We start from the raw sequence: 18,144 nt of genomic DNA on the forward strand, positions 1-18,144 counted from the left end.
CTGGATCAGCAGGGGACAAATCCCACCCCCTCCCCTGCCAAGCCAGGGTCCCTGCATGGCGCCGTCCCCGCACTCCCCGCCCCGCCTTCCACTCAGTGTTTGCCATATGCTGTGCTGTGAATCCTGGTGATGTCCGATGGCGAACTTTGCCCTGATTTTGCAAAAGGTGAAGGGGGGCGACTAGAAATGAGGATGAGTATTTCAAGCCCCTTGAGATTTCTAGTTCAGTGTTGTAAAAATACCATTTGAGAACATTGAAATAGACATTCGTGCTCATGCCTTAAATTTAGCAGAGACTTAATAGCATTGAACTTGTTTGGCCCGTGAGTGCAGTTTTATTCTGGAACTTGAGAACTTTTCAAAAGAGTGATCGGATGCAGCCCCTAAATATCCCAGGGCGGCATCTGTGTCCTGTGGGGGGTGTTTGTGCCTATACATATGTATGGCCATATGGGAGCATCAGAAAACTCGGGTGTGTACACGCAACTCGGCAATCATCTGCGGCGGAATGTCACTCCCAGGCCGGCTCCCCAGGTCCCACCAGCTCACCTCTGGGCCCCCACCTTTGATCAGGATGTGGTCAGAGCAAGCAGACCTTTCTAAATGCCGGCCTGGCTCAGCGTTTGCAGAGGACACCAGCTTCCCCGGTCCCACCGGCACCCACTGCCCCACCTCTGGAGGGATCTTGTCCCTGGCACCTTAGCCTTTCCCGGTACCACCAGGTGAAGAGCAAGGTGCTTGTACACACCTCCTCCGCAGGGTGTCAGGGTGACAGCCCTGCCATCTTGGCAGGATCAAGACCCTGGGATGAGACCCTCTTCCCTCCCTGGGAGCTAAGAGCTGTGGCTGTAACCATGGCTCACCTGAAAGTCCCCCTGTGCTGAGGTCTCAGCCACCGTTGATCTTTAAATGGGTATTCCCTGCCCACAAGCTGTCACCACCACCAGGCCGCGGTTCTGTGCTCAGAAGTCAGCCCTAGACACGCCCTGTGCGTGGTGCGTGTGCATTGCAGCAGCATCTGTGGCGTCATGCTAATACCCAGGCACTGATGGCCATATGTGTTCGGTGCCACTCCAGGTGCTGGGCCTGTCCCAGGGCAGCGTCAGCGACATGCTTTCCCGACCGAAGCCATGGAGCAAGCTGACGCAGAAAGGCCGAGAACCCTTCATCCGGATGCAGCTCTGGCTGAACGGCGAGCTAGGCCAGGGTGTTCTACCCGTCCAGGGCCAGCAGCAAGGGCCAGGTAATGGGAGTCCTGCCACAGGAGAGGGGCTGCCCCCACTGTAGCAAGGACCTGGTCACAGCAGCCCCACCTGGGCTATGCAGAGAGGGAGGAGGGAACTCCACCCCAGGAGGTGGCCAGCCACACTCCCCACCGTGGGCTGGTGCTGGGGACAGAACCGTCCCCTTCCTCCACAACCTGTCACCGTGGGACTGACTTTAGTGTTTAGGAGAGAAGATCATGCCTGTCTAATTTTATAAGCAGCAGAAAATGAGTTACCAATTTAAAAAATGCTGTTTATACATAAATACAGGTAAAAGTCAAGTAGCTGAATCAGGGAGTCTGGAAAGAAAGTCAGCCAAAGGTATTAAAGTGGAAGATGTCACAGGCAAAACCTTTCACCTGCTCCTGGCCCGGGGGCCTGGCCTTGCAACAGCAGCGCCTCCCCGGCCCGCAGGTCCCCATGCCCGCCCCTCCCCAGGAGGAGTGGGAAGCCTCCCCGGGCCTTGCCACATTCAGTTAGGAAGCTTTAAGCCCTGGGCCGCGTTCCTTCCTTTAATTATAACCTTTTTCTACTTTAGTCCTCCACTCCGTGACGTCGCTCCAGGACCCGCTGCAGCAGGGCTGTGTGAGCTCAGGTAAGCAGCCAGTTTCTGTTGCTTTTGCATGAAATGTCTCACTGCCTTTTCTGTTGTCCCGTGCTGTGGTCTGTCCCGGCGAGACTCCAAGGGACTGCACGTTCTGGATTTGGGGAGCTGAAATATGGCATCCTGTCTGCAAACGGGGTCCCTCTCTGTGTCAGTTTCTAATGGAGAGCGAGCTGACAGTGCGTGGAGGGACTCTGCCAAGATTTGCACACCCACTGTCATCCTTTGTCAGCCCAGAGCCTTGTGTTCAGGGCTGGAGTCTAAGTCGGAGACAGATTCCCCACTCAGGGGGCTTACCGTCTGATAGGAAGGGACAAAGCACAAGCACACGTCCCTCTCTTCAGGGTCATGTTGGGGGACTTCTTGTCTAACCGGAAGACATCCAGGCAGCCTCTGAGCAGGAAAATGGGGAGCTTTGAGCTTGAGCAGTGGGAAAGGTAGGGTAGCAGAAAGGAAATGGCCAGGAAGCCCCTGAAGACAGCTCAGGTGTGAACGGATGGAGAGCTGCGAACTGAGATCTGAGCCTGGGAGCAGGTGGTGGCAGAGGGTGGTGGCTGCAGGCTGAGAAGTTCGGGCTCCTTCCTGTCTGCATTTCACAGCCTCGAGGTCTCCAGCCACACTTGTTCTCTTTGCCACACGGTGCCTGGATGCAGCCTACCGAGGCTGACTCATGGCCACGGCTCCCAGGCTCCCTTCTGCGCCCCCCGCCTCCCTTCTCGTACGCCGATCCCACACTTGGAGCTGAGCTTTTCACAGCCAGCTTTTAGGAACAGCCAGCACTGTGAGCTGGTCCTCTTTTTCCCTTTCTGTATTTTTCTAAACATGTTGATTCGTCTCCATATCCCATTGATTCATTGAAAACACAAACAAAGCTAACAGGAGCACGAAGCCCGCCAGCTTGCCGCAAGCTCCACGAGGGGGAACATGTGTAGCATGGGGAACAGCTGTGTGGCAGGGGCTGCTGCTTCTGCAAGAGCCCAAACCCTCACACAGATGCAGCCGGAGCACCTCGGTGGCATCCAAGTCCCCAGTTGAGAGTTCTGCGTGTTTTCTGTGTTCTGATTTGATTCTGACCAACGTGGGGGTCGGGAGGCTGCATCTCACCCGCGCCGTGGGTCTTCTTGGCTGGACATCTAGGTGGAGCGGGCGCCCATTGGAAGAAGGGATCACTCATTCTGGCTTGGCCAATTTAATTAGAAAGTACCAAGAACTAATCCAGATCGGCTCGAGTTCAGAATACTTCAGGGGAAATAATGGACGTAGCTGTTTGTGCTGGAGTTTTACGGACGTCTGCTTGGAAAGTTAGCCTTGATCCCCTGCTCTAACGGGAAGTTGGCCTTCTTTAAACTCACGAGAGTATTTGAGTCCATTGAGGCAGGACTGAACTTGGCAGAAAGTGACTAATGTGTTCTAGGTCAAAACCCCTCTTTAGGCCGGGTGCGGTGGCTCACGCCTGTAATCCCAACATTTTGGGAGGCCGAGGTGGGTGCATCACCTGAGGTCAGGAGTTTAAGACCAGCCTGGCCAACATGGTAAAACCCCATCTCTACTGAAAATACAAAAAAATTAGTTGGGTGTGGTGGTGGGAGCCTGTAATCCCAGCTACTCAGGAGGCTGAGGCAGGAGAATTGCTTGAACCCGGGAGGCGGAGGTTGCAGTGAGCTGAGATCGTACCACTGCACTCTAGCCTGGGCAACAGAGCGAGACTCCATCTCAAAAACAAAAAAAAAATCCTCGTCCTACATAAAACAGGAAGTCTCCCCTGGTGCCAGGCCTGCTAACGATCGATGCCAGAAGCAACTTCTCCGTGACGGAACAAATCCTTGAAGAATGACGTTTTACTTTGTATTGTAACAGATCATCGCCACTGTGCTGGAACATTCGTACAACAGTCACATTTCAAACCTAGGAAAAACACACTAGGCTCCTAAGAGGAATGTAAATGATATTTGTAAAATATCAATTGACTTTATAGAATAAAGTTAGTTAAGACTCCTGGGCAATCTCGCAGATTGGAAGCAGGAGAGAGAAAAAGGCGATGAGCCCCTGGATGAAACGGAACAGAGTATAGAAGTTGCCAGTGGTTTTTTTGAAGAGGCAGCAGATGGGTGTGTCTCCCCCGCCCGCCTTCCATGTCATTCCAGCAAGAGGGGAGGTTGAGCACAAATCACTTACCCAAAACCCTGAAGTCATAGGAAAGCCACCAGCAGAAGCAAAAATCATGGTGACTAGGGAGAAAAATGGAAAAAGATTTCTTATTTGCAGGAAAATTTTTTTTTTTTTTTTTTTTTGAGACAGAGTCTCGCTCTGTCACCCAGGCTGGAGTGCAGTGGCGCAATCTCAGCTCACTATAACCTCCACCCCCCCGGGTTCAAGTGATTCTCCTGCCTCAGCCTCCCGAGTAGCTGGGAATACAGGTGCCCACCACCACGGCCGGCTAATTTTTGTAGTTTTAGTAGTGACAGAGTTTCACCATGTTGGCCAGGCTGGTCTCGAACTCCTGATCTCAGGTGATTCCCCCCACCTCGGCCTCCCAAAGTGCTGGGATTACAGGTGTGAGCCACGCACCTGGCCAGGAACATTTTTAAAAATTGTATAGCATAATGATGGCAAAGTGAAAATATTTCTCTGGACCAGGAAGACTAGGAGGGCTTTGCCGAAAGAAAAGAGATTATCATATGGCTTTCCTCGTCTGAATCTTTACTGTCAGAGGTTACTTTTCAAGGGAGTTTCACACAGAGGCTCACATCTGTAATCCGAGCACTTTGGGAAGCCAAGGCAGACAGATCACCTGAGCTTAGGAGTTCGAGACCAGCCTGGGCAACATGGTGAAACCCCATCTCTACAAGAAATGCAAAAATTAGCCAGGTGTGGTGGCACGCACCTGTAGTTCCAGCTACTTGGGGGACTGAGGCGGGAGGATTGCTTGAGCCCGGGAGGTCGAGGCTGGAGTAAGCCAAGATCACGCCACTGCACACCAAGCTGGGTGACAGACGGAGACCCTGTCTCAAAAAAAAAAGAAAAGAAAAAAAGCTATGTTCACAGTATATGGAGTGTGTGTGTGTGTGTAATGGAGTCTCACTCTGTCGCCCAGGCTGGAGTGCAGTGGCACAATCTCAGCTCACTGCAACCTCCGCCTCCTGGGTCCAGGCGATTCTCCTGCCTCAGCCTCCCAAGTAGCTGAAACTACAGGCATGCGCCAGCACACCCAGCTAGTTGTATTTTTTGGTAGAGACGGGGTTTCGCCCTGTTGACCAGGTTGGTCTTGAACTCGCAACCTCAGGTGATCCACCCACCTCAGCTTCCCAGAGTGCTGGGATTATGGGCATGAGCCACCGTGCCCCACCTAGTATATGGAATTTAATTTAGAAAAATAGAGTTGCTTTCTAACAGTGGGTTTTAGTAATTCCTTGGGATGAGTGACATGAGAGACTCTAGAATCTTCCTTGACAGTGTCTCTGCAGAAGCTTCCAGCATTGCTGCCCCTGAAGCAGGGGAGCGAGCCTCTGTCCTAAGATTGCTACAAGGATTCCGATTCCCTGTTCTTCCCATGGCTACCCCAGAATCCTTTCAAGAGGCCCCCAGACCCAGAAGATGCTCCCTCCATTGCCTGCCTCAAGTAGCTCGCCGTGGTAGAACCAATGTCTGCAGGAAGGTCATTGCAAGCCCGGCTTGGCTTCTTCCTGAATGTCAGTGAGAAATGCTCAGTGCTTGAGATTCTGGGCCTCGAAGATGGACTGGCGGTTGGTTTTCCTTCCCAGGTAGGCAGGGACTTTGGACAACTTGCTCAGCCAGCCACAGCCCTGCAGTAAGGGAAGCGGGCTTACAGTGGAGTCCGTGGGGGCGGATGGCTCTGTGCTCTGTGCTCGGTTACCATGGCGATCAGGTGCCCTGCTCTAGAGTGGCCTCGCCCATCTGAACAGCAAGCTGCCGGCCCAGGAGTCTATTTTCTTTTCCTCACTGAGAGCTCCCGTCAGCCTTTTCCTGCTGGGTTCTGTTGCCCTGTCTGTCCTTCCATTTTCCTTAATGACTTAGATGCCAATTTGCCAAAAAGGAGGGAGAAACTGACATTTCATTCACATCATCACTTTTTCCTCTTGGCGGATACAACTGGCTTTGAATGTTCCTCTAAGAATCCGAGCATGGGGGTGACGGCCTTGGGCATTAAGGAAATTTAATGCCATTTTTAAGCAGCAGCGTCACTAGTGTCCCACCACTTTTTCTTAGACACTGTTGAGGCCTTGAAAAGGCGTAAGGTGAGCGATAGGTTCCATGCCAGTCATGAGTAACTTTTTTTTAAGAAAAAGGATTTTTAAGAGACAAATCTTCAGATCAGTTACCTGTTAATAGATTTCCTGGTACGTCTTAACTTTCTACAAATATTTTGTTGTTGTTGGCTTCTTGCAAAATGCCCAGCACCTTGGGATATAAAGGGGGGTGTAGTTATAACCAGGGTCATCTTTGATCTCATTTGGAAAACTTCATTTCAAGATGGAGTTGCAGGTGGTCCTTGGGGACTGATTCTGCAAGCTCCTTTTGTCTGTCAGTCATTCCAGGCTTCATCCCTCATTCCTGGACCTCACACTACTTAACCATAGCAAACATTCGTTCATAGAGGAGAAGGTAGGGGCTCATTAAGGCTTGTTTGCTCAGAATGTGCCCTTCTTATCATTTGGCAATTTATTTTATCTTATTCTATTTATTTTATTTATTTTTTATAGATAGACGGGGACTCACTCTGTTGCCCAGGCTGGAGTGCAGTGACACAATCACAGCTCAATATAGCCTCAGTCTCTCAGGCTCAAACAATCCTCTCTCCTCAGCCTCCTGAGTAGCTGGGACTTACAGACACTTTCCACCACACATGGCTAATTTTTTTATTTTCTGTAGAAGTGGGTCTCTCTTTTTTATTCTTTCTTTTTTTTGTTGTTTTTGTTTTTGTTTTTGTTTTTTGAGATGGAGTCTCGCTCTGTCGCCTGGGCTGGAGTGCAGTGGCGTGATCTCAACTCACTGCAGCCCACACCTCCCGGGTTCAAGCAATTCTCCTTCCTCAGCCTCCCAGGTAGCTGGGATTACAGGTGCCTGCCACCACACCCGGCTAATTTTTGTATTTTTAGTAGAAATGGGGTTTCGTCATGTTGGCCAGGCTGGTCTCGAACTCCTGACCAAGGGTGATCCGCCTGCCTCGGCCTCCCAAAGTGCTAGGATTACAGGTGTAAGTCACCACACCCGGCCTTTTTTTGTTCTTTATTTCCAAATACCCAAGTAAGCTGGAGAAGTAGGGGGTCTCTGTTGCCAGGGCTGGTCTCAAACTCCTGGCCTCCCAAAGTGCTGGGATTACCGATGTGAGCCACCACACCCGGCCACTTTGTAACTTTTTAATGTGGAAGCATTTCATTGCTGTTGCTAACAAGCTGTTACGTCTGCGTTCACACTGGCTTCAGGTGTATTATGGCTATCCAGGTGGAAGGATGGTCCCCTGCCCTTGGCTGAATCGTGAAATACCCAGCTCTTTCCTGGCGTGTTAGGAATCATGGGTTCCAAGCCTTCTCTGCTGCCTGTTGCTGTTCCCAGTCAGCCAACAGAGTATCAGTTGCCTCTTTGAGGAGACAGCTGCTATGGTCTGTCTCTAACGTGGGTGGTCCAATGTGTGCCCCTCTTTGACGTGAAGCCCACGGGGCCATGGGCTGTCCATGACCTTGTACAACCAGGAGATTCCCGTGGCCGCAGCCCCTTTCGCGGACAGGTCCACGTTCCTTTTGAATGTGCGTGTGTATCATGGTCATGGCTCTTAGCTGGTTCCCACCAGACAGCCAGGAACACGTGTCCAGGGCTCGTGAGCTTTGAACTCTGCAGTAAGATTCTGAAGCAGTGTCCTTGATAAGCAGTTGGCTCTCCCATGTTCATGGCTAACAGTCAGTGTGGGGGGCATGTGGATAGCATGTTCATAGGGACAGGAGGGGCTGATTGCACCCCTGGGAATTCCACGGCACTGTCTAAAGCAGGCAGGGGCCAGGCACGGTGGCTCACACCTGTAATCCCAGCCCTTTGGGAGGCCGAGGTGGGTGGATCACTTGAGGTCAGAAGTTTGAGACCAGCCTGGGCAACATGGTGAAACCTGTTCTCTACTAAAAATATAAAAATAAGTCAGGCATGGTGGCTTGCACCTGTGATCCCTGCTACTCAAGAGGCTGAGGCAAGAATATCACTTGAACCCAGGAGGTGGAGGCTGCAGTGAGCAATGATAGCACCACTGCTCTGCAGCCTGGGTAACAAAGCGAGACCCTGTCCCCCCCAAAAAAAAGAATATCTCCTCAGTTGGAGACATTAAAGAATCAGCTTTTTGGCCGGGCGCAGTGGCTCACACCTGTAATCCCAGCACTTTGGGAGGCTGAGGCGGGTGCATCACCTGAGGTCGGGAGTTCGAGACCAGCCTGGCCAACATGGGGAAACCCCGTCTCTAGTAAAAATACAAAAATTAGCCAGGCGTGGTGGTGCACACCTGTAATCCAGCTACTCGCGAGGCTGAGGCAGGAGAATTGCTTGAACCCGAGAGACCGAGGTTGCAGTGGGCCGAGATCACACTATTGCACTCCAGCAGGGCAACGAGCGAAACTCCATCTCAAAAAATAAATAAAAAAATAAAAACTCAACCTGATCTCGGCTGAGCTAAGATGCAAAGGGACTGGCTGTGCCACCGTGAACCCTTCCAGAGGCAGGTGAGGCAGGCCGCGCGGGACCAGCACGGGAAGTCCCGGCTGATGAGACGAGGCTAGGGGGCCGCCCCAAGAACCACAGGAGGAAGGGCACATGCACTTCTCGAAAGTTCCTTGATGTGTGATGTGTAGGGATCACTCGGGGACCTTGCCAGAAAGCCCCTTTGTCACTGTGCGTGACCTGCTCGTTCAGTTCCCCAAGCCCCTCCAGATGCTTGTGGGATTCACGGTGGGGGCTGGCCACATGTTGCTGGAACCAGCACCCTGTGACATTTATGCAGGAGAACACGGGCGTGTGGAGGGTCTTTTGTTCCTGGACAGCCCTGCGTGGGGGACCCTGCACACCCAGATCCTGCACAGATGTCCCAGGCAGCCAGTGCTGAGTACCACAGCCCACTTCAGGTTTTGTTTCAAAGCAACAAACGTCGCTGTCATCAAGTGAGCAAGGCGGCCTACGCAGGCTGCCAGCACCGCCCCAGCACCCTGCAGTCCCACCTCCCAGCACCACCCATCACACACCCTTGGGGAAGGCTGCTTTGCCAGAACTCGGCCCCCAAAGTCTCTGTTCCTAGAGCAGAATTTGTCCCTGTGCCTCACCCAAAGAGAGGGGAGAAGTCATAGCCCAGAGTCACAGATTTATTTGACTTTTTTGTTTTTATTATGATTTGCAGGATTTTTTCCAAGAAGTAAAATGCACGATGGTTACAAAATGCAAGCATTCAAACTTACAATCTTTTTAAGAAATCGGTCACCATCCCTCCCTCATCCTCCTGTCACATACCACCCGCCCCCCACACCCCACCCCACCACCATCCCCAGTTTGTCGTGTGTCCTTCAGGACAGTCATGCATCTAAATATTTATTCCACGCAGATGGGGGACGTGCAGGCCTCAAAAAGGCCATGTGCCTTGCTTTTCTCACTTAGTAACACACCGTGGAGACCTTCCTCCATCAGCACATGGAGAATTTTCCCTTTTTGTGTGTACATGTGTGAGAGGGAGTCTCGCTCTGTCACCCAGGCTAGAGTACAGTGGCGTGATCTCGGCTCACTGCAGCCTCCGCCTCCCGAGTTCAAGCAATTCTCCTGCCTCAGCCTCCAAGTAGCTGGGATTACAGGTGTGCGCCACCACACCCGACTAATCTTTTGTATTTAGTAGAGACGGGGTTTCACCATGTTGCTCAGGCTGGCCTCGAACTCCTGACCTCTGGTGATCCACCCGTCTCGGCCTCACAAAGTGCTGGGGTTACAGGTGTGCACCACCACGCCCGGCCAGATGTCTGCTTTTAAAACAGACTCTAGTTGCATCTTCCCACCTCCTTTGGTGGAGATTGTCCCTTGCAGATGGTGCAAGGTGCTCCTGGCGCCTCAGTCCTGTGAGAGGTGATCTATATGTGCCTTTCCAAAGTCTCGACTTCTACAAAATGCTATTCCATCCTTGGAAGTTGCCTGTTCGTTGACCAATTCCTTAAAGTGGATACAAAACCTTGAGCTTCCAGAGTAAGACTATAGGACCTAGGTCATTGCTCAGGCCATCTGGGGCCAAGCTAGTATGGAACCAGGCCAACTAGGCTAGAAACAGCCGGCGAGGCTGAGAGGTCACATAACTCTCGTTCTTCCCGTCGCTTTCCCTGGACCCACCATCCTGGTGCTCCCTGGTTTCCCCTTCTGAAAAGGCCCGACAGGCCCAGTCTGGCTTATAGACACGTCCCGTTCTTTCCCCTTCAGGCTTTCCATAGAAAACAGAATTTACAGCACATTGGACATTCAATACAAGAGGCAAAAGTAGGTCATAGGAGCAAATGAGGACTTCAGTTTTCAGCGGTTGAATTCTAGGGAAGGAATGAAGAAGCTTAAATGCCTAGGTGATTGCAGAAAGGGGGGTGGGAATAAAACAAGGGAGTCCACATGCTGGCGTGGTCTCTGTGCCACTCACAGAGCTGATGTCCTTAATCCTTAATCAGTAAGTGAGGCCGGGTGCAGTGGCTCACGCCTGTAATCCCAGCACTTTGGGAGGCCGAGGCGGGTGGATCACCTGAGGTCAAGAGTTCAAGACCGGCCTGGCCAACATGGCAAAACCCTGTTTCTACTAAAAATACAAAAAAATTAGCTGGGCGTGGTGGCGGATGCCTGTATTCCCAGCTACTCGGGAGGCTGAGGCAGGAAAATAACTCGAACCCAGAGGTGGTTGCACTGAGCCGAGATCACACCACTGCACTCCAGCCTGGGCAACAAGAGCAAAACTTCGTCTCAAAAATAATAATAATAATAATAAGTGGAAATGGTTCCCTCCTCTTATGGATGGAGTAAACCAAGGCTCAGAGATAAGAGGTGATTTGCCCCAATCAAGAAGAAGGTAGTGGCCAGGCGCGGTGGCTGACACCTGTAATCCCAACACTTTGGGAGCCTAAGATAGAAGGATCGCTTGAGTCCAGGAATTTGAGACCAGCCTGAGCAACATAGCAAGACCCCATCTCTACAGGAAATTTAAAATTTAGCCGAGCATGGTGGTGCGCGCCTGTAGTCCCAGCTACTCAGGAGGCTGAGGCAGGAGGATTGCCTGAGCCCAGGAGCTGAATCAGCAAATCAGTGACAGCATGGAAGCCACGTTTACTAGGTTTGGCTGTTGGAAAATGCATAATCCACCTGGCCTAGGCTGCATGGAGTGTCCGTGCTCCTTTGAAACCTCTTCTGGTCTAAATTCAGTGAACCTATACACACTGGCTTGAGGTCTTCTCCCTGCTACAGGGCAGCCCTGCCTTTCAGCTGTCACGGTTCCCCGGAGTCATGCCAACACCCAGGCCCCAGCCCCAGGCGGACTGGCCCGAGGGACCTGCTCCGCTCCCGGCGAGGATGAGGAGGGGAGTTTCTTAACAGCATTGCCCTGGATAGAATGGGAGCCAGGCAGGAGGCTTCCATCGGGGCCTCCTCTAGATTTTGTGTTTACTTCTTCCCTTTGGAACCGGATTCCTAAATATAGCCCGAGTCTGAATTGGCAGATGTTGGGTCTGTCCTTTCCATGAGGGCCAAAATTAGTCTGTCATTTGGCACCTAAATAAAGCAGCCAAACTGCCTTTATACCAACTTTGCAATTAGGCAGTAGTTGGAACATTCTATTTGATAAGGCAAGTTTTATGGATGCCTTAGCAGCACCTCTGAACCTAGGAGGCTGAGGAGAGAGGACACCCGGGCCCCAGAGGGACACTCCTTCCTCGCCATCATCAGGCCTTCTCATTCCAGAGTTAAGGTCAATTTTGTTTCACGTGGCTTAAAAACATCTCGTGAATGTGGAAAAGACAATCAATGCTCCCCAGAAATAGCATTCTGAGAGCACGGCAATGGTTACTCCAACTTTTTTTTTTTTTTTTGGCAAGCAAAGAAAAATCTGTCCAGAGTGCCTGGAGCTGGGTTAGTGCAGGGACTCCCCAGGGGCCGCAGAAAGATGTTATAATCAATTATCACATCATAACACTGATGTATGATAATTACTGAGTGTTTCTCCTGAGATAGTGCAGCATTTGGCTGGGATGCCGCTCTTTCACGGTCCACTGCCTGATTAATATGCAAATAATAGGCTGATTGCATGATGAATGCAGAAATGAGTTCGCTGATAACGTGAGCACCGAAGCGGGAAGATGATAAATTACTTTTACTGACTGTCCTACATTAAGTACCCTTTCTCAACAATTTCATCACAAATTAAGTAAAGCAGTATGGAGAGATTAGGAGGACGTGTAAAATAATGTACCTTAATGGTTTTTCCAATACCGTCGCGGAAGACGAAAATCTCAACTTGGTTCTGCCCGGTGCTGCCCCGGGTCTTTGTAGGGCCAAGTGAGTTCACTCACCTGGGCATTGAGTGGAAGACAGGAGGCACCCCACCACACCGGCATGTTCCATGGGCCATGATCAGCCATGGATTCTCCGAGGAATATTCCATTGCAGCCCAGACGTCACCCGCACACTGGGCCAACAGGCAGCATCATGGAGGAAGGAGGACAGGCTGCTCTTGGGGCAGACACAGCATCCTCCACATGGATGGGCACCCCCAAGCCTGCTGTCCACCATGTGCCTGCAGGAAAGGAGCATTTCTGAGCTCCAGGCCTGGAAGACTCGGAAAGAAAACACTTAAGACCTCCTGCCTGGGCACAGTGGCTCACGCCTGTAATCCCAGCACTTTGGGAGGCCGTGGCCGGAGGATCACTTGAAGCCAGGAGTTTGAGACCAGCCTGGACAACATGGGGAAACCCCATCTCTACAAAAAATACAAAAATTAGCCAGGCATAGTGGTGTGCATCTATAGTCTATAGTCCCAGCTACTTGGGAGGCTGAGGCGGAAGGATCATTGGACCCTAGGAGGTGGAGGTTGCAGTGAGCTGAGATCACACCACTGCACTCCAGCCTGGGCAACAGAGCAACACCCCATCTCAAAAAACGAACAACAAAAAAAGACCTCCTTGACTTTTTAGCTCTTCCAAGTCTCAGAAATCTGGAAAAATTAATTTCACTATTAGAATGGCAGTGGGCACACTGGCCAGAGAGCATGACTTGGTAAGGGACGGGTAGGTTTGCCCAAAGCCAGAATTGAACCCTTGAGAAAAAGAGGGTGTGCACACACACACACACACTCACTCCCACACACACACACTCTCTCTCCCCCACACTCTCCCACACACACTCACTCTCTCCCACACACACACACACACACACACTCCCCACACACACACTCTCCCACACACACACACACACTCTCCCCCACACACACTCCCCCACACACACACTCCCACACACACACACACACACTCTCCCACACACTCCCACACTCTCCCACACACTCTCCCACACACACTCCCACACTCACACACACACACTCTCCCCACACTCTCCCCGCACACATTTCCACACACATTCACCCACACACACACTCCCACACACACTCTCACCCACACACACACACTCTCCCACATACTCTCTCCCACACGCATACACTCCCACACACACACACTCTCACACACTCTCCCACACACACACACTCTCTCCCTCACACACATTCTCTCTCTCCCTCATACACACACACATTCTCTCACACACATTATCTCTCACACACACACACTCGCAGTGATTAATCTTTGATTACAGCAAAGCAATTTAACTAGAGGCTTTGTTTTTTCCCGTCTTAGTAATATGTATTTAGACTGTTTGTATGGCATACATTTTGTCTTAATGCACAGGGACGCATTGATAAGTGTTCGTACACACAGCTGGCTTGGTAATAAGGTTATTGAAGGTAATTTGAAAGCGTCATTTCTAAATCAGTATGGATCTGCAGAAAAGCCGGAACAAGGCGAGCCTGTGCCCCTGAAGCAGGGCCATCTGTGTCACCCAATGTCCCTTCAGCAATCTGGCCAGACTGCGAGTTCACTACCAAAATCGAATTGTAACTTAAGCAGGGTTTTTAATTTTTAATATCTGCAAGCTCTGCTTTTGATATGCTTATTTCCTTAAGAGCTTATAAAAGATACACAAGCCAACTGAGCCTGGAGGAAAAGCAAGTTTCCACTCCGAATCCCCGGCAGGTCCCCTCCCTGCCCACGGGTGAGCTCTGGTTCTGTGCAGGTTCCCTCCAGCCACAGGGCCTCATCACCTCTGCAGCTTCCTCCTCATGCATTTCAGTCCAACACAGAATTTCTAAGATCATTTCTCCCCAGCGTACCTTCCCATGTCGGGGAGATGAAAAAGGAGAGTCGAAAACCATCCCAGAGGGAGGGAGGCTCCGGATGGATGCGATGGTGTCTAGAGGGAGGGAGACTCTGGATGGACACGATGGTGTCTAGAGGGAGGGAGGCTCTGGATGGACACGATGGTGTCTAGAGGGAGGGAGGGTCCGGATGGACACGATGGTGTCTAGAGGGAGGGAGGGTCCGGATGGACACGATGGTGTCTAGAGGGAGGGAGGGTCCGGATGGACGCGATGGTGTCTAGAGGGAGGGAGGGTCCGGATGGACACGATGGTGTCTAGAGGGAGGGAGGCTCCGGATGGACGCGATGGTGTCTAGAGGGAGGGAGGCTCCCGATGGACGCGATGGTGTCTAGAGGGAGGGAGGCTCCGGATGGACGCGATGGTGTCTAGAGGGAGGGAGGCTCCGGATGGACGCGATGGTGTCTAGAGGGAGGGAGGCTCCGGATGGACGCGATGGTGTCTAGAGGGAGGGAGGCTCCGGATGGACGCGATGGTGTCTAGAGGGAGGGAGGCTCCGGATGGACGCGATGGTGTCTAGAGGGAGGGAGGCTCCGGATGGACGCGATGGTGTCTAGAGGGAGGGAGGCTCCGGATGGACGCGATGGTGTCTAGAGGGAGGGAGGCTCCGGATGGACGCGATGGTGTCTAGAGGGAGGGAGGCTCCGGATGGACGCGATGGTGTCTAGAGGGAGGGAGGCTCCGGATGGACGCGATGGTGTCTAGAGGGAGGGAGGCTCCGGATGGACGCGATGGTGTCTAGAGGGAGGGAGGCTCCGGATGGACGCGATGGTGTCTAGAGGGAGGGAGGCTCCGGATGGACACCATGGTGTCTAGAGGGAGGGAGGCTCTGGATGGGCACGATGGTGTCTAGAGGGAGGGAGGCTCTGGATGGACACGATGGTGTCTAGAAGGAGAAAGGCTCTGGATGGACACGATGGTGTCTCTTCTAGTTAGAGGAGCTCATGATTGACTTCTCAGAGCAACTTCTCGCTCGCTTGGCAGCAGGGACCTGTCACACCCCTGTGCTGTGGCCAGGACCATGCTGCCTGCACTGCTGCACCTCCAAACCCTGCCCTGACACTGCTCTCCCCAGAAACACCCTCGTCCCAGACTCTGTTTGAGTGACCCGCTTAGTGACTTCGGCCTCCCGCTTTGGTTACAAGATGTGGGGGCGCAGGGTCTGCCTTGCTCATGGCTGTACCCCCACACCTGGCACATGGAGGGTTTCCCCATTGTGGAAAGCACAGGTCCCATCTTCAAGCAACTTAGAAGTCAGGTTTGGGGAGGTAAAATACACATCACACAAGTTAAACAACCTTGCTCTAATTGAAACAGGTTTTCTTTGGGGGCCAGATATGGTGGCTCATGCCTGTAATCCCAGCACTTTGGGAGGCCGAGGTAGGAGAATCACTTGAGCCCAGGAGTTCAAGACCAGCCTGGGCAACATAGTGAGACCCTATCTTGACAAATAATAATTATAGTAAATTAGCTGGAATGGTGGTATGTGCTTGTAGTCCCAGCTGCTCAGGAGGCTGGGGCAGAGGGATTGCTTGAGCCCAGGAGGTCGATGCTGCAGTGAGCCGTGATTACACCACTGCACTCCAGCCTGGGCAACAGGGTGAGACCATGTCTCAAGAAAAAAATCAAGAGAGAAAGAATTTTGGCTCCCATGTCATTATAAGAGTTTCTTGGGCAAACCTAAAAACATACATTGTTGGCCAGGCACGGTGGCTCAGGCCCGTAATCCTAGCACTTTGGGAGTCTGAGGCGGGAAGATCACTAGAGTCCAGGAGTTCAAGACCAGCTTGGGCAACATAGTGAGACCCCCATCTCCACAAAAAATTAAAAATAACCAGGCATCGTGGCGCACGCCTGTTGTTCCAGCTACTCAGGAGGCAGGGGCGGGAAGATCACTTGAGCCCAGGAGGCAGAGGCTGCAGTGAGCCAAGATTGCACCATTACTCTCCAACCTGGACAACAGATCAAGACCCTGCCTCAAAACACACACACACACACACACACACACACACACACACACTATGGCTATATAGTTGTCACACAGACACACCCCAGCACCTACTAGGTACCAGAGACTTTGAGTTCATCTTATCCTATTCTTTCTTTAGTCCCTGCAGAGGGTGTGTGTGAGAGAGAGAGAGAGAAAGAAAGAGAAATCATTGCTGTTCCATTTTATAGAAGAAACTGGCACCCATTGGTGGGGGTGGGGGGGGGCATTGATCTTTCCTGGAGTGGGGCAGAACTACCACCCGTCCCCTCTAGTTCCTCTGAGGCGTCTTCCCACCCACTCCAACCCTTCTCCACCTCCCCCCCCCCATACTCCCTACAGAATCTTTCTCAGGTTCTTTCTGCTGTTGAAAAACAGTGATTTGATAGGTTTGGGGCTGGCAAGGGATGTGTCCAAAGCTTGATGCTGCCACTTGTATGGGCACGGGCCTTCCCAGGGGGCAGAAGGCCAACCCGGGACCCTCGGGAATTGGACCTTCCCGTCGGCCCCCCCGCTGGCATCAGGCATAGCTGCTCACCTTCTTGGAAAGAAAGCCATTTTGTAGTTTGGCCACGCTGGGTACGTCTCTGATATTCCTTAGTATGTTGTTGGGCTACTTTTGTTTCTTTCGTGGTAGGGAAACATCCAGTGGCCCAGGAAGGAGGTGTGGAAGGCTCATGAGTGTCTCTGTGACATCTGCTAAAGTCACTGCATATTTTGTTTCAAGCTCTTGCTAATCAGTCAAGATGCCAGTCTTACTCAAAAGAAGAACACATAGGTTTTTATATGGGCTGTGTCTAATGGAGACGGAGGACTGTTCGGGTGGAGATCCAGCAGGGCTGTGAGCTTCTGCTGCTGGATTCAGAAGCAAGGCTTGGGAACCGAGGAGCCCAGAGTCGCTGCCACGGCCGAGGAAAGCCTTGGTGTTCAGAAATTTCGGAGCTGGTCATGCAAGAGTGTCTCATGTTTGTGATATGAGCCTGTATGACCAAAATACAGGAGGCCAGGGCCGGACACGGTGGCTCACACCTGTAAGCCCAGCACTTTGGGAGGCTGAGGCAGGCAGATCACTTGAGGTCAGGAGTTCGAGACCAGCCTGGCCAACGTGGCGAAACCCCATCTCTACTAAAAATACAAAAATTAGCTGGACCTGGTGGCGCACACCTGTAATCCCAGCTACTCAGGAGGCTGAGGCAGGAGAATTGCTTGAACCGGGAGGCGGAGGTTGCAGTGAACCGAGATTGCACCACTACACTCCAGCCTGGGCAACAGAGTGAGACTCCGTCTCAAAACAAAAAACAAACAGGAGGCCAAATGAGCGTTGCTGTTCCCCTTTGATGCTGAGAAACTCACTCCAGGCATAAACCCCCAGGGGGTGTGGTCTGTTCAGAGCACAGGGTCAGTTCCAGAGCAGGTCTGGTGCCCACATCACGATCTGTCCCTCTAAACCCAGCTAGGAAGTATCCAGGCTGGTGGTCACCCTGTTGTGGCTTCTGAAGCTGTCAGCGCCAGTCGCTAGAAAGGCCTGCAGGCTGGGAAGAGTCTTTCTGAGCCTCCAGGGCTCCTGCCAGCCCCAGCATGCCCACACTGGGCACCTCAGAGCCCGCTGTGCGTCCTTGTATCTTGCACCACTCCCTGCCACCTCAAGGCCCATCCCTCCCTTGGGCTCTCCTTTCCTCTCCTCCCGGGCTCCCTTGATGTTTTTTATTTGTGTTTTTTTATTTTGTGTTTTATTTTATTTACTTATTTATTTTTTTGAGATGGAGTAGCTGGGACTACAGACATACGCCACCACACCTGGCTAATTTTTGTATTT

At 52.0% G+C, this 18,144-nt stretch overlaps 1 protein-coding gene across 14 annotated transcripts in view; it reads left to right on the forward strand.

Annotated features, from left to right (window-relative positions):
- CUX1 (cut like homeobox 1) overlaps window positions 1-18,144 on the forward strand; it is a 467,346-nt gene that overhangs the window by 385,409 nt on the left and 63,793 nt on the right. For 11 of the 14 annotated variants that reach the window (XM_024249252.3, XM_063725468.1, XM_063725466.1 and 8 more), the window contains 2 exons: window positions 1,078-1,243; window positions 1,804-1,860. The exons of the other annotated variants lie outside the window; for them this stretch is intronic. In XM_024249252.3, coding sequence (XP_024105020.2) covers window positions 1,078-1,243; window positions 1,804-1,860 — 223 coding nt within the window. The remainder of the gene's footprint in view (window positions 1-1,077; window positions 1,244-1,803; window positions 1,861-18,144) is intronic. 14 annotated transcript variants of the gene reach the window in all.

Source organism: Pongo abelii, chromosome 6 (genome assembly GCF_028885655.2).
Source record: "Pongo abelii isolate AG06213 chromosome 6, NHGRI_mPonAbe1-v2.0_pri, whole genome shotgun sequence".
NCBI lineage: Eukaryota > Metazoa > Chordata > Mammalia > Primates > Hominidae > Pongo > Pongo abelii.